General features: G+C 45.8%; 1 protein-coding gene and 1 long non-coding RNA gene across 2 annotated transcripts in view; one reads left to right on the top strand and one right to left on the bottom strand.

The window, feature by feature from the left end:
* Window positions 1–21,287, bottom strand: part of GMPR (guanosine monophosphate reductase) — a 56,697-nt gene that overhangs the window by 21,757 nt on the left and 13,653 nt on the right. The window contains exon 4 of the mRNA XM_008976819.4: window positions 18,208–18,381. Within this exon, the coding sequence (XP_008975067.2) occupies window positions 18,208–18,381 (174 nt within the window). The remainder of the gene's footprint in view (window positions 1–18,207; window positions 18,382–21,287) is intronic.
* Window positions 14,184–18,194, top strand: LOC117980531 (uncharacterized). Its single transcript, XR_004671841.3, has 3 exons — window positions 14,184–14,952; window positions 15,062–15,308; window positions 18,022–18,194. It is a non-coding gene; the product is annotated as an uncharacterized LOC117980531 (long non-coding RNA).

The following is a 21,287-nucleotide window of genomic DNA, read 5'->3' as shown; positions in this document are numbered from 1 at the left end:
GAAACACTCTCTTGGTAATTAATATCTTTAGTGTTGGGCAAAAAAATGTTTCACAGTTTGCAAAACCCCTGAAGAATCTTTATGGAACCCCAGAGAGTCAGAATTAGAAAACACAGTTAAGAAAATAGCAGTGTGCCCCACCCTCTAGGGCTGGGATTCCCATCTAGACAGGAAAGGGCAGATGAGCCCTCATGGACCACATAGCATCAGCACGTGCTCAGTTTACAGAACATGAAGCTTTGGCCTAAGAACACACAAGCCTCCAGGAAGTGGCAGAATCTATCAACCAGAAGGATGTGTCTGGTTTGGAAACAGTACAAGCTCTTTCACTGCAGGAGTGTAGGAGTGCAAAATAGCCCTTTTTATTACAACTCACTGCCCTGTGGATTCTTCAGCCAGTATATAGGATACTTGGCAAGATGCCCTGGCTGAGTTTTCACAACTGTGCAAAGTCATATTTTGCAAAATGAATCCTTACTCATTCCACTCATGTTTTTTGCACTGAAGTCCAAGTGTCTTCTCTTTGAATTGCTTCCCAGAGGGAATTTTTCTTTTTTAACGTAGACAAAGTGACTTTTAACTTCATATAAAAGGATGTGGGGAAAAGGTGATGAGGAGGGCTCAAAGCTTTAATCCAAACAGTAGCTGACAATGGAAAAATCACAGATGGCCCAGAAAGAGGACTAGAGGTAGATTAAAGAATTAAAATTAAAGTTATACTCCCCAAATTCAGAAGGAAAACCTTGAATACTCTCAATAAGCATAAAAGTGAAAAAACATAATGACAGAGCTGTCTACATAAAAACTAAAAACTTGGCCAAGTGCAGTGGCTCACGCCTATAACCACAGCACTTGGGAGGCTGAGGTAAGTGGATTGCTTGAGCCCAGGAGTTAGAGACAAGCTTGGGCAACATGGCAAAATCCCGTCTCTATGTAAAAAAAAGAAAAAAGAAAAAAAACTGACATACACATAAACACAGATATTCATACAATCAACAAATACCCAGGTAGAGAAAAATATCTACAATTTTGACAAAGTGTTATTATCCTTAACATAATAAGAGCTCTTACAAACCTATAAGAAAAACGCTAATACCTCACAGAGTAAGTGCCAAAGGACAGGAACACGCTATTGAAAGAAAGAAAAGTGGCTGAGAAAAACGGAAAGTGTTCAACCTCCTGAATAACCAAATGTAAACTAAGGTACCAATGAGGTACTACTTTTCACTTAACAAATTATCAATAGTTGTAAACAGTAAATACTGAAAAGAAAACATCAGATGGAATCTCTATTTCTTTTGGGAAAATGTATTGTAGTATGAGTTTTCCCAGAAAGCAATTTGTCCATATAAAAGAAATATGCACTTCCTTGTATTCAATAATTCTTCTAAGATTCTCTGCCAAGGAAATAATCATAAGTGTGGACAAACATTTAACTACAAAGATGTATTATCTGTAACGGTGCAGAACTGTAAATATAGTCCCCAAAATGGAATGATCCAACAATTTATGACCTATCCGTGTGATGTTTTTAAGAGTGTTTTTTTTGTTTTTTGTTTTGTTTTGCTTTTGAGATGGAGTCTTGCTCTGTCACCCAGACTGGAGTGCAGTGGCATGATCTCACTGCAACCTCTGCCTCCAGGGTTCAAGTGATTCTCCTGCCTCAGCCTCCCTAGTAGCTGGTATTACAGGCACACGCCCCCACTGCTTGGCTAATTTTTGTATTTTTAGTAGAGACGGGGTTTCACCAAGTTGGCCAGGCTGGTCTCGAACTCCTGACCTCAGGTGATCTGCCCACTTTGGCCTCCCAAAGTGCTGCAATTACAGGTGTGAGGCACCACACCCAGGCTAAGAGTGGTTTAACAGCATGGGAAAAATGCTTAAATGCTTTTAGTATAATGTTGGGAGAAATAGAAAGATCTCAATTTTGTTATTAAAAAAAGTGTATGTGTGTATGAAAAAATACACCAAAAGGCTAACAGATGATGTCTAGGTGAAGAGATGATCAAACTTTTTTTGTTTCTTCTTTAATCTTTTCTAGATTTTATACTAGAAAGTGTGTTACTTTTATAATTATAATGGGGGCAGGAGTGTGTAGTTTTGTTTTTTATAGTGCGAGGAACAGCATGAGCTCTGTCCCTGACAGAGAACCTAACAGGAGCCTAAGAAGCAGGGCGCGAGCTCCAGTTCTTCCCCAGTGGCTGACTTGCTAAACAACCAAACAAAACCACAAAAACTTTAGAGAAGCTACTCTAAGCCCACCACACATTTTGTTTTCTTTTCTTTTTCTTTTTGAGACAGGGTCTCACTCTTGTCTCCCAGACGGGAGTGCAATGGCACAAACGTGGCTCGCCGCAGCCTGAACTTCCCAGGCTCAAGCGATTCTCCTGCCTCAGCCTCCCAAGCAGCTGGGATTACAGGTATGTGCCACCACGCCTAGCTAATTTTTGTATTTTCTGTAGAGACAGAGTTTCGCCTTGTTGCCTAGGCTGGTCTCAAGCTCCTGAGCTCAAGCAATCTGCCTGCCTCAGCCTCCCAAAGTGCTGGGATTACAGGCATGAGCCACTGCGCCCGGCCACAATTTCATTTTCAATGTGGATTTCTTTTCCCCAATCTGGCGCCACCTACGAACCATTTTATTTTTAAGGGGCTACTTTAGATAAAATAGATTAATTCAAGTCAGCTCACCATAGACGTACCAGGTACAACCCGGTAGAGTCAAAGTAAGTTCTAGTTACTTATTTAATTATTTTTAAAGCAGAGATAGGGCCTTGCTATGTTGCCCAGGCTGGTCTCTAACTCCTGGCCTCAAGTAATCCCCCCACCTCTGCCTCCCAAAGTGCTGGGATTACAGGTATGAGCCACCTCAACTGGCCAAAGTCAGCTTAAAAACATCAAGAAGGCTGACGCCGCTTTAGTAACCCAGAAGCTTGTGCAAATGTCTCTCCATCCCATCAGCTACCTGTGTGGCTGCTGAATCTGTCCGTGGTCCACATGTGGTCACTGCCACTGTCTGGAAAAACCCAAAGTGATTATGAAATGCCTCAACCATGAGGGACAGCACAGCAAGAATGCTTCCAGGAGGACGGGGGAGTTTCCATTGGCAGGAACAAAAAGCTGTCAATTCAAGTTTGAAATCAAGAAGGGCAAAATAAGGGAAAAGAGGAAAAGACCAAATCAGAAATGAGAATATGACAGGAGTGTGGTCAGGCTTTAGTGAAGTCCCCGGTGTGCCCTCGAGCAGCCTCCGGGAATGGGGTGTGATAACAGGGGCCAGGAAGCAGCTGGTCAGGGTGATTAAGTGAGGAGTCTACTTTATCTTGTCATGAAGCACCTTGGGTGTGGAGCGGATACAGGACTGTCAGAATGGGACTGTGCGTAGCAGCACAGCAGGCTCAGTCACCCAGGCAGTTCATGCAGGTTCATTTCTTGGGCAGCCATGACAACATGGAAGCAATGAATCCTTGTCCAGAGCACTGAGGCAGGCAGATGGAGGTTTCTGATAGGCAACCCCTCTTCCTAGGGAAGCCAAGCATGTTTTGGGCTCCCCCATGCTCTGGAAGGCAGCAATTCTGTGTCAATGAGAGGTTGAAGGTCATGGAAAAGACATAAAAAGTGGCCAAGCCAAGACTTCAAGTACTTTTGTACCATTTTTTAAAAAGTTGGTATGGTCTGAATGTTTACGTCCCTCCAAAATTAAAGTGTTGAAATCTTTATTCCCAAGGTGGTGATATTAGCAGGTGGGGATTTGGGGAGGTGAATTAGGTAGGTCATGGGGGCAGAGCCCCCAACAATGGGATTAGTGGCCGCCTAAGAGAGGACTGAGAGAGATCCACATGAGGTGACAATGAAAAGATGGCCATCTATCTATGAGCCAGGAAGCCGGCCGTCACCAGATACCGAATCTGCCTTGATACTGGACTTCCCAGCCTTCAGAACTGTGAAAATAAACTTCTGATTTGTATTATTTATTTATTTATTTTTGAGACAGGGTCTCACTTTGTCACCCAGGCTGGAGTGCAATGGCGCAATCACAACTCATTGTAACCTCAACTTCCCAGGCTCAGGTGATCCTCCCACCTCAGCCTCCTGAGTAGCTGGGACTACAGGCATGTGACACCACGCCCAGCTAATTTTTTGTATTTTTAGTAGAGATGGGGTTTCTCCATGTTGGCCAGGCTGGTCTCAAACTCCTGGGCTCAAGCAATCTGCCTGTCTTGGCCTCCCAAAGTGGTAGGATTACAGGTATGAGCCACCACACCAGGCCAACTTCTGATTTTTATAATATAAGCTATTCAGTTTACGGTATCTTGTTATTGCAGCCTGAACAGAACTGATGAGAAAAGGTCCCTGGGCAAAAATAAAAACAAAAACTGCTTTGCCCCAATTTTTCCAGCTTTCCTTTAGGCCTCAACATCTATGGCAAAATAAGTTCGGAAAGATCTGGGGTCGAATGCTAGACCTCCCTCATTACTGGGTACTTTTGAGCAAATCACTTCAACCAGAGTCTCCATTTATCCTGCTATAAAATGGGGGTGGATGTACCCACTTTTAGTCCTTAAAAGGTTTACAAAGAAAGTTCTCTCAAATTCTTAGCACAGGGCCCAGCTCTTGGTGGTGCTTTATAAATGTTAGTCCCTCCATTTAAGAGTACTTTCTGTATATTGCTCCTTTACCCATTCTTTTTAGTTTTTTTGTAATTGTGGTCAAATACACATAAAATTTACTAGGTGTAAATTTTACACATAGAAAACAGAAATAAAATTTTTGTTTTTTAAATATTTTTTATTTTTATTTTTTCGTGAAGGGACTTAGTGCCACTGAACTGTACACCTAAAAATAAATAAAAAGTTTAAATTTATTTAAAATTTTTAATTTAAAATAATTCATATTTATTTTAAATTTATGTAATATAAAATTTGTTAGTAAATAAGTTTTTAGGTGTACAGTTCAGTGGCATTGAGTACATTCACACTGTTGTACAACCATCACTATTATCCATCTCTGGAACTTTTTAATCATCTCAAACTGAAATTCTGTACCCATTAAACAGTAACCACTTTTTACTGGTTTTTCTGGGGTCCTCTGGCAAGAAAAATCCTTTCCATAGGATGATAAAAGGCAAGGGTTGGCAAACAGGCAGCAGGCGGCTAGATTTGGCCCACAGGCTGTGATGTGCCAACCCCTGACATAAAAAGAGAAATATCGCCAGGCGCGGTGGCTCACGCCTGTAATCCCAACACTTTGGGAGGCTGAGACAGGTGTTATCACCTGAGGTCAGGAGTTCGAGACCAGCCTGGCCAATATGGCAAAACCTCGTCTCTACTAAAGATACAAAAATTAACCAGGTGTGCTACTCAGGAGAATCACTTGAACCTGGGAGGCGGGGACTGCAGTGAGCCAAGATCGTGCCACCACACTCCAGCCTGGGCAACAGAGTGAGAGTCCATCTCAACAACAACAAAAAAGAGGAGTATCAACCCCAGTGACTGTTCCCAAGCACGTGGAAAATGTCCCACTACCTGCCCATGGAAAAATAGTTGCTATCCAGGCAACAGCCATGTTAAACTGAGTTTATTATGTGACTCTTCAGAGAGAACATCACCTTCGTAGCTTTCAGCCATGGTTCCAGAAAGTGGGTGAATACAGAAAATCCAGGGAACACGGCCTGAGAGGTGCTCTCAGCCATACACACCCCTTGTACCTCAGGGGAGGGACACTTGAATGGTGAGGCCCCAGACCTGCCCCAAGCTTTCAAGGAACATTCAATGTGTCCGCCTCTCCGTGAAGAGGCGTACAGCGGAAACGTCTGTGTGGCTCAGAACCTTGAGAAAGAATGTGGGCAGGCCAATGAGCCATCAGTCATGCATGGAAACGTCAGGGTCCCGCCCTGGAGATCCAGCCCATGGCTCCCGGAGATCTGCCCGCAGCAGCTGACACGGCATTGCCCCAGGGGAGTAGAGCTTGGCCTCTATCTAATCTGAACACATTAGATCTCAGGCACCTATTTCCTCCAGACCAGATCAGAAAGAGCCACCAGCACAAAAGCATCTCCCAGAGCCAACACAGGGACCTCCAAGTCCCAGTATGTCTGGAACTGGTTCCTTCCGCTGGGTTCTTGGTCTCGCTGGAGCCGCAGACCTTCGGCTGCGTTGAGTGTTACAATTCTTAAAAGATGGCGTGTCCGGAGTTTGTTCCTTCAGATGTGTCCGGAGTTTCTTCCTTCTGGTGGGTTCATGGTCTTGCTGACTTCAGGAGTGAAGCCGTAGACCTTTGCAGTGAGTGTTACAGCTCTTAAAGGTGGCACCGTCCGGAGTTGTTCATTCCTCCCGGACGGTTCGTGGTCTCGCTGACTTCAGGAGTGAAGCCACAGACCTTCACAGTGAGTGTTACAGCTCTTTGTTTTTTGAGACGGAGTCTCCCTCTCACCCAGGCCGGAGTGCAGTGGCGCGATCTCGGCTCACTGCAAGCTCCGCCTCCCAGGTTCATACAATTCTCCTGCCTCAGCCTCCCGAGTAGCTGGGACTACAGGCGCCCGCCACTGCACCCGGCTAATTTTTTCTTTTTTTTGTACTTTTAGTAGAGATAGGGTTTCACCGTGTTAGCCAGGATGGTCATGATCTCCTGACCTGGTGATCCGCCCACCTCGGCCTCCCAAAGTGCCTGGATTACAGGCGTGAGCCACCGCGCCTGGCCGTGTTACAGCTCTTAAAGGTGGCACGTCCAACGTGCCACCTTTTTCACAGGGAGTGTTACAGCTCTTAAAGGTGGCGCACCCAGAGTTGTTCGTTCCTCCTCGTGGGTTCATGGTCTACGCTGACTTCAGGAGTGAAGCCGCAGACCTCTGCAGTGAGTGTTACAGCTCTTAAAGGTGGCACGTCCGGAGTTGTTCGTTCCTCTCGGACGGTTCGTGGTCTCGCTGACTTCAGGAGTGAAGCCACAGACCTTCACAGTGAGTGTTACAGCTCTTTTTTTGTTTGTTGTTTGAGACGGAGTCTCGCTCTCACCTAGGCCGGAGTACCGTCAAGCTCCGCCTCCCAGGTTCACACAATTCTCCTGCCTCAGCCTCCCGAGTAGCTGGGACTACAGGCGCCCGCCACTGCGCCCAGCTAATTTTTTCTTTTTTTTGTACTTTTAGTATAAGAGATGGGGTTTCACCATGTTAGCCAGGATGGTTATGATCTCCTGACCTGGTGATCCACCCATCTCGGCCTCCCAAAGTGCCGGGATTACAGGCATGAGCCACCACGCCCAGCCGTGTTACAGCTCTTAAAGGTGGCACGTCGGACGTGCCACCTTTTCCACAAGAAGTGTTACAGCTCTTAAAGGTGGCACATCCAACGTGCCACCTTTTTCACAGGGAGTGTTACAGCTCTTAAAGGTGGCGCACCCAGAGTTGTTCGTTCCTCCTCGTGGGTTCATGGTCTACCCTGACTTCAGGAATGAAGCCTCAGACCTTCGCAGTAAGTGTTACAGCTCTTAAAGGTGGTGCGCCCGGCCTTCTTCATTTTTCGCAGCGAGTGTTACAGCTCTTAAAGATGGCAAGTGTTACAGCTCTTAAAGATGGCAAGTGTTACAGCTCTTAAAGATGGCAAGTGTTACAGCTCTTAAAGATGGCAAGTGTTACAGCTCTTAAAGATAGCCCGTCGGGAGTTGTTCATTCCTCCCACTGGGTTCGTGGTCTCGCTGACTTCAGCAGTGAAGCCACAGACCTTCACGGTGAGTGTTACAGCTCTTAAAGGTTGCACATCCAGGATTGTTCCTTTCTCCTGGCGGGTGGGTTCGTGGTTTCGCTGACTTCAGCAGTGAAACTGCACATCTTTGCAGTAAGCGTTACAGCTCATAAACGTCGCATGGACCCAAAGAGCGAGCAGCAGCAAGCGAAAGAAGAAAACCTCCACTGCGTGGAAGGATTCCGGAGTGGGTTAGCCGGGCTAGCTCCAGCAGCCAGCTTTTATTCCCTTATTTGGCCCCGCCCACATCCTGCTGATTGGTCCATTTTACAGAGTGCGGAGTGGTGTGTTTTTACAGAGTGCTGATTGGTGCGTTTAGCTAGACACAGCGCTGCTTTAGCTAGACACAGCGCTGCTTGGTGCTATTTTTACAGAGTGCTGATTGGAGCATTTACAATCCTTTAGCTAGACACAGAGTGCTGACTGGTGCATTTACAAACCTTTAGCTAGACACAGAGCACTGACTGATGCATTTACAATCCTCTAGCTAGACAGAAAAGTTCTCCAAGTCCCCACTCGACCCAGAAAGTCAAGCTGGCTTCACCTCTCACCAGCAAGCCTGAACTGGTGGCATGTGGGGGACAATAGCAAAAATTTGCAGGCTCAGGCAAGCCACCTAGCCCTAAATGCCAGGTCCAGCTCTCACTAGTGGTGTAACCCTCAGAAGGCTCCCTGAGCTCTCTAGGACTAAGTTTTACATCAACAAAAGTAGGTGCTATTACCTCTACTCAAAGATTTATTAGAAAAGAAATTCTGGCCAGGTATGGTGATTCATGCCTGTAATTTCAGCACTTTAGGAGGCAGAGGTAGGAGGACTACTTGAAGTCAGGAGTTTGAGATCAGCCTGGTCAACACTGCAATATTCTGTTTCTACAAACTTTTTTTTAACAAAGAAGTGCCTAGTCTGTGCTAGTGCCTTTTTACACAGTACTGAGAATGTACCCGAGAACACATTATTCTCTTTCCTCCCTGAAAGCCACCAGGCAAATGGCCACAGGACTTGGTATACTTCAGCCTCTCTCCTTTCAATCTTGGCGCCACACTTCAATCTCTCCCTTCTTTTAATTTCAATTCCTTTCATTTTCTGGTAGAGATAAAGGAGACATGTTTTATCCGTGGACTCAAAACTCCGGCGCCGGTCACAGACTAGGGAAGGCAGCCTTCCCTTGGTGTTTAATCATTGCAGCGACACCTCTGATTATTCTACGGGGTTTCAGAGGTGTCAGACCACGCAGGGATGCCTGCCTTGGTCCTTCACCCTTAGCGGCAAGTCCTGCTTTTCTGGGGAAGGGGCAAGTACCCTAATCCCTTCTCTCCGTGTCTCTATCCCTTCTCCGCCTTTCTGGGGGGCAAGAAACCCCCAACCCCTTCTTCTTCACACTTAGCGGCAAGTCCCACTTTTCTAGAGGAGGGGCATGTACCCCAACCTCGTATCTCTGTGCCCCAATCCCTTATTTCCGTGCCCCAACCTCTTATATCTCTATGCCCCAATCCCTTATTTCTGCGCCCCGACCTCTTATCTCTGCACCCCAATCCCTTATTTCTGTGCCCTGACCTCTTATCTCTGTGCCCTGATCCCTTATTTCCATGCCCCAACCTCTTATCTCTGCACCCCATCCCTTATTTCTGCGCCCCGACCTCTTATCTCTGTGTCCCAACCCCTTATTTCCACGCCCCAACCCCTTTCCCGCTTTTCTGGAAGGTAAGAACCCCTGAACCCCTTCCCTCCGTGTCTCTACTCTCTTTTCTTTAGGCTTGCTTCCTTCACTATGGGCAACCTTCCATCCTCAATTCCTCCTCCTTCTCCCTTAGCCTGTGTCCTCAAAAAACTTAAAACCTCTTCAATTCTCACCTGACCTAAAATCTAAGCATCTTATTTTCTTCTGCAGTGCTGCTTGACCCCAATACAAACTCGACAGTAGTTCCAAATAGCCTGAAAACGGCACTTTCAATTTTTCCATCCTACAAGATCTAAATAATTCTTGTCGTAAAATGGGCAAATGGTCTGAGGTGCCTGACGTCCAGGCATTCTTTTACACATCAGTCCCTTCCTAGTCTCTGTTCCCAATGCAACTCGTCCCAAATCTTCCTTCTTTCCCTCCCGCCTGTCCCCTCAGTCCCAACCCCAAGTGTCGCTGAGTCTTTCTAATCTTCCTTTCCTACAGACCCATCTGACCTCTCCCCTCCTCCCCAGGCTGCTCCTCGCCAGGCCGAGCTAGGTCCCAATTCTTCCTCAGCCTCCGCTCCTCCACCCTATAATCCTTTTATTACCTCCCTTCTTCACACCTGGTCCGGCTTACAGTTTCGTTCCATGACTAGCCCTCCCCACCTGCCCAGCAATTTACTCTTAAAAAGGTGGCTGGAGCTAAAGGCATAGTCAAGGTTAATGCTCCTTTTTCTTTATCCCAAATCAGATAGCGTTTAGGCTCTTTTTCATCAAATATAAAAATCCAGCCCAGTTCATGACTCATTTGGCAGCAACCCTGAGGCACTTTACAGCCCTAGACCCTAAAAGGTCAAAAGGCCGTCTTATTCTCAAAATACATTTTATTACCCAATCTGCTCCCGACATTAAATAAAACTCCAAAAATTAAATTCCAGCCCTCAAACCCCACAACAGGATTTAATTAACCTCGCCTTCAAGGTGTACAATAATAGAAAAAAGTTGCAATTCCTTGCCTCCACTGTGAGACAAACCCCAGCCACATCTCCAGCACACAAGAACTTCCAAATGCCTGAACCGCAGCGGCCAGGCGTTCCTCCAGAACCTCCTCCCCCAGGAGCTTGCTACAAGTGCCAGAAATCTGGCCACCAGGCCAAGGAATGCCTGCAGCCCAGGATTCCTCCTAAGCCGAGTCCCATCTGTGCGGGACCCCACTGGAAATCGGACGGTCCAACTCACCTGGCAGCCACTCCCAGAGCCCCTGGAACTCTTGCCCAAGGCTGACTCCTTCCCAGATCTTCTTGGCTTAGCGGCTGAAGACTGATGCTGCCCGATCGCCTCGGAAGCCCCCTAGACCATCAGAGACGCCGAGCTTCGGGTAACTCTCACAGTGGAGGGTAAGTCTGTCCCCTTCTTAATCAATACGGAGGCTACCCACTCCACATTGCCTTCTTTTCAAGGGCCTGTTTCCCTTGCCTCCATAACTGTTATAGGTATTGACGGCCAGGCTTCTAAGCCTCTTAAAATCCCCCAACTCTAGTGCCAACTTAGACAATACTCTTTTAACCACTCCTTTTTAGTTATCCCCATCTGCCCAGTTCCCTTATTAGGCTGAGACACTTTAAATTATCTGCTTCCCTGACTATTCCTGGATTACAGCTGCATCTCATTGCTGCCCTTCTTCCCAATCCAAAGCCTCCTTTGCATCCTCCTCTTGTATCCCCCCCACCACCTTAACCCACAAATATAAGATACCTCTACTCCCTCCTTGGTGACCGATCATGCACCCCTTACCATCTCATTAAAACCTAATAACCCTTACCCCACTCAATGCCAATATCCATCCCACAGCATGCTTTGAAAGGATTAAAGCCTGTTATCACTCACCTGCTACAGCATGGCCTTTTAAAGCCTATAAACTCTCCTTACAATTCCCCCATTTTACCTGTCCTAAAACCAGACAAGCCTTACAAGTTAGTTCAGGATCTGCGCCTTATCAACCAAATTGTTTTGCCTATCCACCCCATGGTGCCAAACCCATATACTCTCCTATCCTCAATACCTCCCTCCACAGTCCATTATTCTGTTCTGGATCTCAAACATGCTTTCTTTACTATTCCTTTGCACCTGTCATCCTAGCCTCTCTTCGCTTTCACTTGGACTGACCCTGACACCTGTCAGGCTCAGCAAATTACCTGGGCTGTACTGTTGCAAAGCTTCACAGACAGCCCCCATTACTTCAGTCAAGCCCAAATTTCTTCCTTATCTGTTACCTATCTCAGCATAATTCTTATAAAAACACACGTGCTCTCCCTGCTGATCGTGTCCAATTAATCTCCCAAACCTCAATTCCTTACAAAACAACTCCTTTCCTTCCTAGGCATGGTTAGTGCAGTCAGAATTCTTACACAAGAGCCAGGACCGTACCCTGTAGCCTTTCTGTGCAAACAACTTGACCTTACTGTTTTAGCCTAGCCATCATGTCTCCGTGCAGCGGCTGCCGCCACCCTAATACTTTTAGAGGCCCTCAAAATCACAAACTATGCTCAACTTACTCTCTACATTTCTCATAACTTCCAAAATCTATTTTCTTCCTCATACCTGACGCATATACTTTCTGCTCCCCAGCTCCTTCAGCTGTACTCACTCTTTGTTAAGTCCCACAATTACCATTGTTCCTGGCCCGGACTTCAATCCACCCTCCCACGTTATTCCTGATACCACACCTGACCCCCATGACTGTATCTCTCTGATCCACCTGACATTCACTCCATTTCCCCATATTTCCTTCTTTGCCGTTCCTCACCCTGATCATGCTTGATTTATTGATGGCAGTTCCACCAGGCCTAATCGCCACACACCAGCAAAGGCAGGCTATGCTATAGTACAAGCCAGTAGCCCGCCTCTTAGAACCTCTCATTTTCTTTCCATCATAGAAATCTATCCTCAAGGAAATAACTTCTCAGTGTTCCATCTGCTATTCTACTACTCCTCAAGGATTATTCAGGCCCCCCTCCCTTCCCCACACATCAAGCTCGAGGATTTGCCCCCACCCAGGACTGGCAAATTAGCTTTACTCGACATGCCCGGAGTCAGATAACTAAAATACCTCTTAGTCTAGGTAGACACTTTCACTGGGTAAGTACAGGCCTTTCCTACAGGGTCTGAGAAGGCCACCACAGTCATTTCCTCCCTTCTGTCAGAAATAATTATTCAGTTTAGCCTTCCCACCTCTATACAGTCTGATAACAGACCAGCCTTTATTAGTCAAATCAGCCAAGCAGTTTTTCAGGCTCTTAGTATTCAGTGAAACCTTTATATCCCTTACGGTCCTCCGTCTTCAGGAAAAGTAGAACGGACTAAAGGTCTTTTAAAAACACACCTCACCAAGCTCAGCCACCAACTTAAAAAGGACTGGACAATACTTTTACCACTTTCCCTTCTCAGAAGTCAGACCTGTCCTCAGAATGCTACAAAGTACAGCCTATTTGAGCTCCTGTATAGACGCTCCTTTTTATTAGGCCCCAGTCTCATTCCAGACACCAGACCAACTTAGACTGTGCCCCCAAAAACTTGTCATCCCTACTATCTTCTGTCTAGTCATACTCCTATTCACCGTTCTCAACTACTCGTACATGCCCTGCTCTTGTTTACACTGCCGGTTTACACTGTTTCTCCAAGCCATCACAGCTGATATCTCCTGGTGCTATCCCCAAACTGCCACTCTTAACTCTTGAAGTAAATAAATAATCTTTGCTGGCAGGACTATGCTGAATCTCCTTAGGAACTCTCTAATTAGATGTCCTGGGTCCTCCCAATTCTTAGACCTTTTATACCTGTTTTTCTCCTTCTCTTATTCCATTTAGTTTTTCAATTCATACAAAACCGTATCCAGGCCATCACCAATAATTCTAAATGACAAATGTTTCTTCTAACAGTCCCACAATATCACCCCTTACCACAAAATCTTCCTTCAGCTTAATCTCTCCCACTCTAGGTTACCACGCCGCCCCTAATCCCACTCGAAGCAGCCCTGAGAAACATCGCCCATTATCTCCCCATACCATCCCCAAAAATTTTCACCGTCCCAACACTTTACCAGTATTTTGTTTTATTTTTCTTATTAATATAAGAAGACAGGAATGTCAGGCCTCTGAGCCCAAGCTAAGCCATCATATCCCCTGTGACCTGCAGCTACACATCCAGATGGCCGGTTCCTGCCTTAACTGATGACATTCCACCACAAAAGAAGTGAAAATGGCCTGTGAAATTGCCTTAACTGATGACATTGCCTTGTGAAATTCCTTCTCCTAGCTCATCCTGGCTCAAAAGCTCCCCTACTGAGCACCTTGTGACCCCTACTCTGCCCGCCAGAGAACAAACCAACCCCCCTTTGACTGTAATTTTCCTTTACCTACCCAAATCCTATAAAACGGCCCCACCCCTATCTCCCTTCGCTGACTCTCTTTTCGGACTCAGCCCGCCTGCACCCAGGTGAAATAAACAGCCATGTTGCTCACACAAAGCCTGTTTGGTGGTCTCTTCACACGGACGCGCATGAAAAAAGGCAAGGAAAAAAAACCAGGAGAAACTGGGCGCAGGGAGCGACAAGCCCTCACTCCTGGTGCAGAGGCCAGGAACTGCCAGCTTCTTCCTAGAACGTTTGTGAGCATCCTTTCTGTTCACTGTATTGTAACGATCGTAATAACACTCCATTCCATAACACTCAGCCCTCATATTACATCATTCATTCCAAAACACTGGATAAATGTGAATGCGTCTTCACAATGCCTCCAAAAGCCATAAGAAATTATGTTTCAAAAACACCAAAAACCAAGGACATAAAAGTACTGGAGGTTTCCAAATGAATCACAGATTTCAAGGGTCAGTGCAGGCACAGAACAGCTTAAGAATAAACACCTACCTTGCCAAAGTCTCCTGTTCATTGCTGGGGAAACCAACAAGAGCAATGAAAAGATACCCCTGGGCCAGCCAGCCAGTGGGTGCTGGAGAGGGCCTCGCTGTTGGTGGCTTCCCAGACAGCTGTGGGAACTCTGAACCGATCTCCTCCCTCCCAGTAAACTCCCCCATAGCAACTCCTAAGTTCTGCACTGGCAACAACACCCTTTCCCTTGTCTTACCCAGCCCCCTCCTTCCTGCACTTCCCTCCTTCCTGGTCTTTGTCCTTCAGAGGTGACATGCAGGCTCTCTAGGCTGTCCAACAGGCAGCTCACAGTTCTCAGCAGGCCCAGCTGTGAACTACACCCCACAGCAGCTCCAGTTTGGAGAATGTAATGGACAGCTTGGGAGCACTAATGCATTTCTGCTATCACTTGTCATTTTAAAGAGTGACACACATTTTCTCTCTCTTCTTAAACCCCACATTACCCTCCATCTTTCTTCTCCATCTCTGACTCAGTTCTCAGAGCATGTGCCCTTGATGACACTCACCAGAGACGAGCAAATGCTAGTGAAGGCGGCACTGTTACAAAACAGCATCCCATCTGAGCCCGAGTCATTCTCCAGCCACGAGGATCCTCAACCTCCTTTTCACAGGTGAGGAAAGTGAGATTCAGAAAGAATGCGACTTCCCCAGTGTGACTCAGCTCATGTGCCCACACTGACTTCTGGGGTGCTATGGGCTGAATGTTTGTGTCCCCCACAGATTCCTATGCTGAAACTGAATCTTCAATCCAATGGCATTAGGAGGCAGGGCCTTTGGGAGGTGATTAGGTCATAAGGGTGCAGCCTTCATGAATGCGATTAGTGCCCTCACAAGAGAGGTTCCAAGGAGCCTGTATGCCTCTTCCACCATATGAAGATGCAGCAAGAAAGCACCACCTATGAGGAACGGTGAAACTAGACACTAAATCAGCCAACACCTTGATTTTGGAATTCCAGCCTCCAGAACTGTGAGCAATTTTCTGTTGTTTATACACCAGTCAGTTTATGGTATTTTATGCTAGCAGACTAAACAGACTCAGACAAAGAGCATTAAGGAGTGAGTTTAACAGCGATACAACCAGCTGGAAAGTAAAGAGAAGGAAAAAGAGCAAGTGAGGTATCTAGGAAATGATATTAAAGATTAGCTTCAGGAACCAAGGAATATATATATACAGCTGACATAAAGCAACGTGGTGAATCTCAAATATACTATCAAGAAAAAGAAGATAAAAGACATAAAGGATGACCACTTATGGAATGTTTACCAGTTTATCATATTAATAAGGGCTATGATGAAGGATACAGATGAACAGCCTGATGAAGCGAGACATAGGGTGAGGTCTGGAAGAGTCCAGAGTGCTGGACCCACAGAGCTGGGGTCTGCCACCCTCCAGGCATGTAAACGTGTTACCCGCCAGGAAGCTTTCAAAACCCCATACTTTGGGGGTTTCTGTGAAGGCCTCGTCAAGGAGGCATAATGGATTATTAACTCTACTTCCAGCCCTCTCCCCTCTCTGGAAAATGGAGGATGGAGCCAGAAGCTCCAAGCTTCTAATCATGGCTTGTTCTATCTGATGATCAACCCCCACACAGGAGCCCATTAAGAGTCGCCTTGTTAGGACAAGAGCAGCTGTGCTGCTATCACCCAGGAAATCCCAAGGGATTTAAGAGCCATGTGTCAGGAACCAGGGTCAAAGATTAAATATTAGAACAAAAGCTACTCCTACCACCCAGGAAATCTCAAGGGATTCAGAAGCTCTGTGCCAGGTGCTGTCATCACTCTGGAAATTACAAAGGTTCTAGAAGCTCTGTGTCAGCAATCAGGATCAATGACCAAATATTAGAACAAAAGATTCTCTTAGTACCCTTATCTACAAGGGTTTTAGGAGTTCTGTCTCAAGAACCAAGGGCTGAGACCAATAAACACATATACATTTCTTATTATTTAACGTATTCAACAAACATCATTATCAAAAGCAATGAAGTTGGCTGTTCTATTACAGAGAACAAAGTGAATTTTTCTATTTCCCAACCCACTTCTAACACTGGTACAGCTGGTTGACCTTGGAACAACTTTTTTTTTTTTTTTGAGACAAAGTCTCACTCTGTCTCCCAGGCTAGAGTGCAATGGTGAGATCTCGGCTCACAGCCACCTTTGCCTCCCGGGTTCGAGCAATTCTCTGCCTCAGCCTCCCAAGTAGCTGGGATTACTGTCGCCTGCCACCATGCCTGGCTAATTTTTCTATTTTTTTTTTTTTTTAGTAGATACAGGGTTTCACCATCTTGGCCAGGCTGGTCTTGAACTCTTGACCTCATGATCCACCCACCTCGGCCTCCCAAAGTGCTGGGATTACAGGCGTTAGCCACTGCACCCGGCCACTTCTTTTTTTTTTTTTTTTTTTTTTTTTGAGACGGAGTCTCCCTCTGTTGCCCAGGCTGGAGTGCAGTGGCGTGATCTCGGCTCACTGCAAGCTTCACCTCCTGGGTTCAAGAGATTCTCCTGCCTCAGCCTCCTAAGTAGCTGGGATTACAGGCACCCGCCATCACGGCTGGCTAATTTTTGTATTTTTAGTAGAGACACGGTTTCGCCATGTTGGCCAGGCTGGTCTCAAATTCCTGACCTCAGGTGATCCACCCGCCTCGGCCTCCCAAAGTGCTGGGATTACAGTCGTGAGCCACTGCGCCCAGCTGGAACAATTCTTGATCCTTTCTTCCTATGTGTAATCCTTGAAAGTCCTTTAACAGAAGACTTTACTCCATAACAATTCCTTCCTCCCAACTTTCTTACAATGATAACATATATGAGAAGAAACGAAGTTCAAAATTCAAAAAAGGAAGGGGTAGGTAAATTATCTAGTGGTCAATCAGTATGTGCCATCATAATTAGAATTAGCAAAGACTTGCATAATTACAATACAGGTTTTTGCAAAAGCCCAAGTTGTACTCTAGAGCTGCTAAGTCCCTTTTTCTGCCAATCCATCTTTCCCAAAAGTCACAAATCTACATTCTAACTAGGTAAGGTGCAGATAATTAGGAAAATACAGGAAAAGTCAAGAAACAAAGCTCCTAGATAAAACACACCACTGACCGATTCACCATCGATAGTAGACTGTCGTGAAATGTTCATAACGTAGACTCCCAACTCCTACAGCGGAGTTTCCTGCTGGCAGTAGGGGTGGGACATGGAGGACCTACATATGCGACACTCAAACCCAGTCACATTTTCAATCTTAAAATACACTCTCTGTTAAGAAGTAATACAAACCCCTTTTAAAGGTATCATATGGGGCTGAGTGTGGTGGCTCACACCTGTAATCTCAGCACTTTGGGAGATCAAGGTGGGTGGATCACCTGAGGTCAGGAGTTCGAGACAAGCCTGGCCAACATGGTGCAACCCCGTCTCTACTAAAAATACAAAAAATTAGCCAGGCATGGTAATGGGCGCCTGTAATCCCAGCTACTTGTGAGGCTGAGGTACAAGAATCTTTTGAACCTGGAGGGCATAGGTTGCAGTGAGCCGAGATCACCCCACTGTACTCCAGCCTGGGTGACAGAGTGAGACTCCTTCTCAAAAAAAAAAAAAAAAAAAAAAAGTATCAGATAGTAAGAAACATGTGATGATACTTAGGAAAAATTGCAGCCAACATCCTATGAAGTTGATGGGGATTTTATTTTTTATAGAGGGAAGCTAGTTTTCAGATCTTCCGCAGCGGCTACCTATCCTTTCCCAAATGATCCTCAATTAATCTTTGACTAAAGAGGCAGCAAAAGCTCTGAAGAGAATACAGCTCCCCCGACACATTGAACAACTCCCTCGTGGCTTCCCCATCTTGAGGATGTTCTACCGTAATGTTCTACCGTACTTACCATAATGGTGTGTTCAGGAAATTTGGCACGGACGAGTTTCACGAATTCCACAAAATGTTCTGAATACCCATTGGCCACATCCAGGCAAATAAACTTAACCTGTGGCACAGCTTCCAGGATGCTGGTCATCTTTTCCAGATCGTTCTGCCCACTGCCTGAACTCACGGCTACATTCTGCACCAAAATAAACCAAGAAGACAGGCATAAACAGTAGCATTCAGACATCAGACCCTGCCCCCATTTATGCACCTATTCTGGGACAGTACAACAACCCTTTCCGGTCTACCCTAATCAAATGCACAGTGCACCTGCTCAAGACACATGCAACAGCAGAGGTAAAGGGGATTCATTCATTAAATTATCTAAACTTTGGCCAGGCACGGTGGCTCATGCTGTAATCCTAGCACTTTGGGAAGCCAAGGTGGGCAGATCACCTGAGGTCAGGAGTTTGAGACCAGCCTGGCCAACATGGTGAAACCCCATCTCTACTAAGAATACAAAAATTAGCCAAGTGTGGTGGCTCATGCCTGTAATCCCAGCACTTTGAGAGGCCGAGGCCGGTGGATCACCTGAGGTCAGGAGTTCGAGACCAAGCCTGGCCAACATGGTGAAACTCTGTCTCTATTAAAAATATAAAAATTAGCCAGGCGTGGTGGCAGGTGCCTGTAATCCCAGCTCCTTGGGAGGCTGAGGCAGGAGAATAGCTTGAACCTGGGGGGCGGAGGTTGCAGTGAGCCGAGATCGCGCCATTGCACTCCAGTCTGGGCAACAGAGCAAGGTTCCATCTGCCAAACCCCATCCCGCCACTAAAAAAAAAAAATAATGACTACTGGCATGATTGTGTCATATCAGGGAAACTCAAGGGAGGACAATGAGCAAGAACCAAAAGTTTCCAGGAAGAAGGAGAAATGGCCAAGCAACTCGGGCTTCCCCACATGAAAGCTGTGGCCTTCACCCTGAGCGCCTTGCTTGGGGAGCAAGAGAGGGGAAGATACCTGAAATGCCTCTGAAAAACTCTTACCTATTTTTATTTTCACTCCCAATAAAATAATAGTGCAGCATGTGACATAGTTTGGATATTGTCCTCACCCAAATCTCATGTTGAAATATGACCCCCCAATGGAGGTGGGGCCTGGTGGGAGGTGTATGGGTCATGGGGGTGGATCCCTTATCAATGGCTTGGGCCATCCCCTTGGTGATCTCTCGGTCTGAGTTCACAGGAGATCTGGTCATTAAAAGTGTGTGACCTCCCACCCTCTCTTTCTCTCTCCCACTTCGCCTTCCACCATGATTGGAAGCTTCCCAAGGCCTTCCCAAAAGCAAATGGGTGGCACTATGCTTCCTGTACAGCCTGCAGAACCATTAGCCAATTAGATCTCTTTTCTTTATAAATTACCCAGTTTCAGGTATTTCTCTAAAGCAATGCAAGAACAGCCTAATACAGCATGCAAATCTCAACCTGTACACAGAACTGCAAATCTGTTTTCCTATTAAAGGGATAAAATTTCCCAAGGTGTGAAAACAAACAAGCCTGACATGATCTTTCACAACTACACTTGTACATGTTTAAGTCTGAAGCCACCACATCCTCCCCTGTAACACCCTTCTCCCTTAACTTCCACCAGTGCCCCTGAACCTCACACCTCTCCCTTCTCTGAACATCTGCCCCTTGGGCAAGGACTTGCTTTCACTAATTTATGCCTTAGTGAAACTAAGACATGGATTGTTTATATTTTAACTCTTATCTCTAAATCCTGGGCCACATATGAGTGGCCTATCTTAATATCCTTTATGTTATTCCCCCAAATGATAACAATGTGGCTGCAGCGCAGAGACTGAGAGTGAGCTGATGGTTAACATGACACATATTTACTCCAGCCTTCTCTGTGCATTCACGCCTGGGCCTTGTGGTTCACAGCTCTGCCCTGTGCCAGCCCAATCCACACAAGCCCACTCTCCCTCCCACTAGAGCTCTGCTTTTTTTATCTTACTTCATTTCTGTCTAAGTATACTATATGGAACTTGAGATTGGTTGCCTTCTCTCACTGCTACTAAGTTTTTAACATTATCCCTTTTGAATTCGCCTTTTATTTGGTGGCGGGCTGTGTAGTAAGTCGATGTATCACACTTGGTAATGAAAGCCACAGTTCCAGTTAACAATACATTGCCAAAAACTCCCTTAAAGAAGGTGGAGGGAGGCCGGGCATGCGGCTCATGCCTATAATCCCAGCACTTTAGGAGGCCGAGGTGGGTGGATCATTTGAGGTCAACATGGTGAAACCTTGTCTCTACTAAAAATACAAAAATTTAGCCAGGCTAGGTGTTGCGCACCTGTAATCCCAGCTACTCAGGAGGCTGAGGCAGGAAAATCAATTGAACCCGGGAGGTGGAGGCTGCAGTGAGCAGAGATCACGCCATTGCACTCCAGTCTGGGTGACAAGAGCAAAACTCTGCCTCAAACAAAAAAAATAAAAGAAGTTAGAGGGAGGTCTGAGAAAAAGACAAAAAGAAAATCATTATTCCCAAACTTATTATAGGGAAAAACAGAAGAAAGTGAAAACAAACACAATTCACTTGAACACAATATGGCAAAAATGAAGGACTTACTATTGAGTCAGAATTATTTTATCTCCAAAACCACTTTTTCACTAATCAAAATCCACACATAATTAAAGCACAGTAACGACAACCCCAAAAAGCCAGTGAGACCTTGAAAACAGTACGACCTGAAGTCATTTTCCAATCATAAATGATCTGACCAGCAGAGAACACCTCTAACCCAGGGAGACCTGTCTGTGGCTTCAGCTCAGAACCACCTGAATGTGGCAGGAGCAAGTGCAGGCATGTTGCAGCAAGGCTTTCTGTTGTTTTTTTTTAATGGCTTTTTGAAATATAATGACATAGCATACAGTTCACCCATTCAACATGCACAATTCAATGATTTTTAGTATATTTAGAGTTCTGTAACCATCATGATAGATTTTAGAATATTTTCATAACCCTCCCAAAGAAAGTCTCATACCCCTTAACCACACTCCCTCCCAAACTTCCTCAGCCCCTCAGGCCACTAATCTATTTTA

The sequence above is a fragment of the Pan paniscus genome, chromosome 5, assembly GCF_029289425.2.
Source record: "Pan paniscus chromosome 5, NHGRI_mPanPan1-v2.0_pri, whole genome shotgun sequence".
Lineage (NCBI taxonomy): Eukaryota > Metazoa > Chordata > Mammalia > Primates > Hominidae > Pan > Pan paniscus.
The sequence above is the reverse complement of the archived record's forward strand: the minus strand, read 5'-3'. Positions and strand labels throughout refer to the sequence as shown.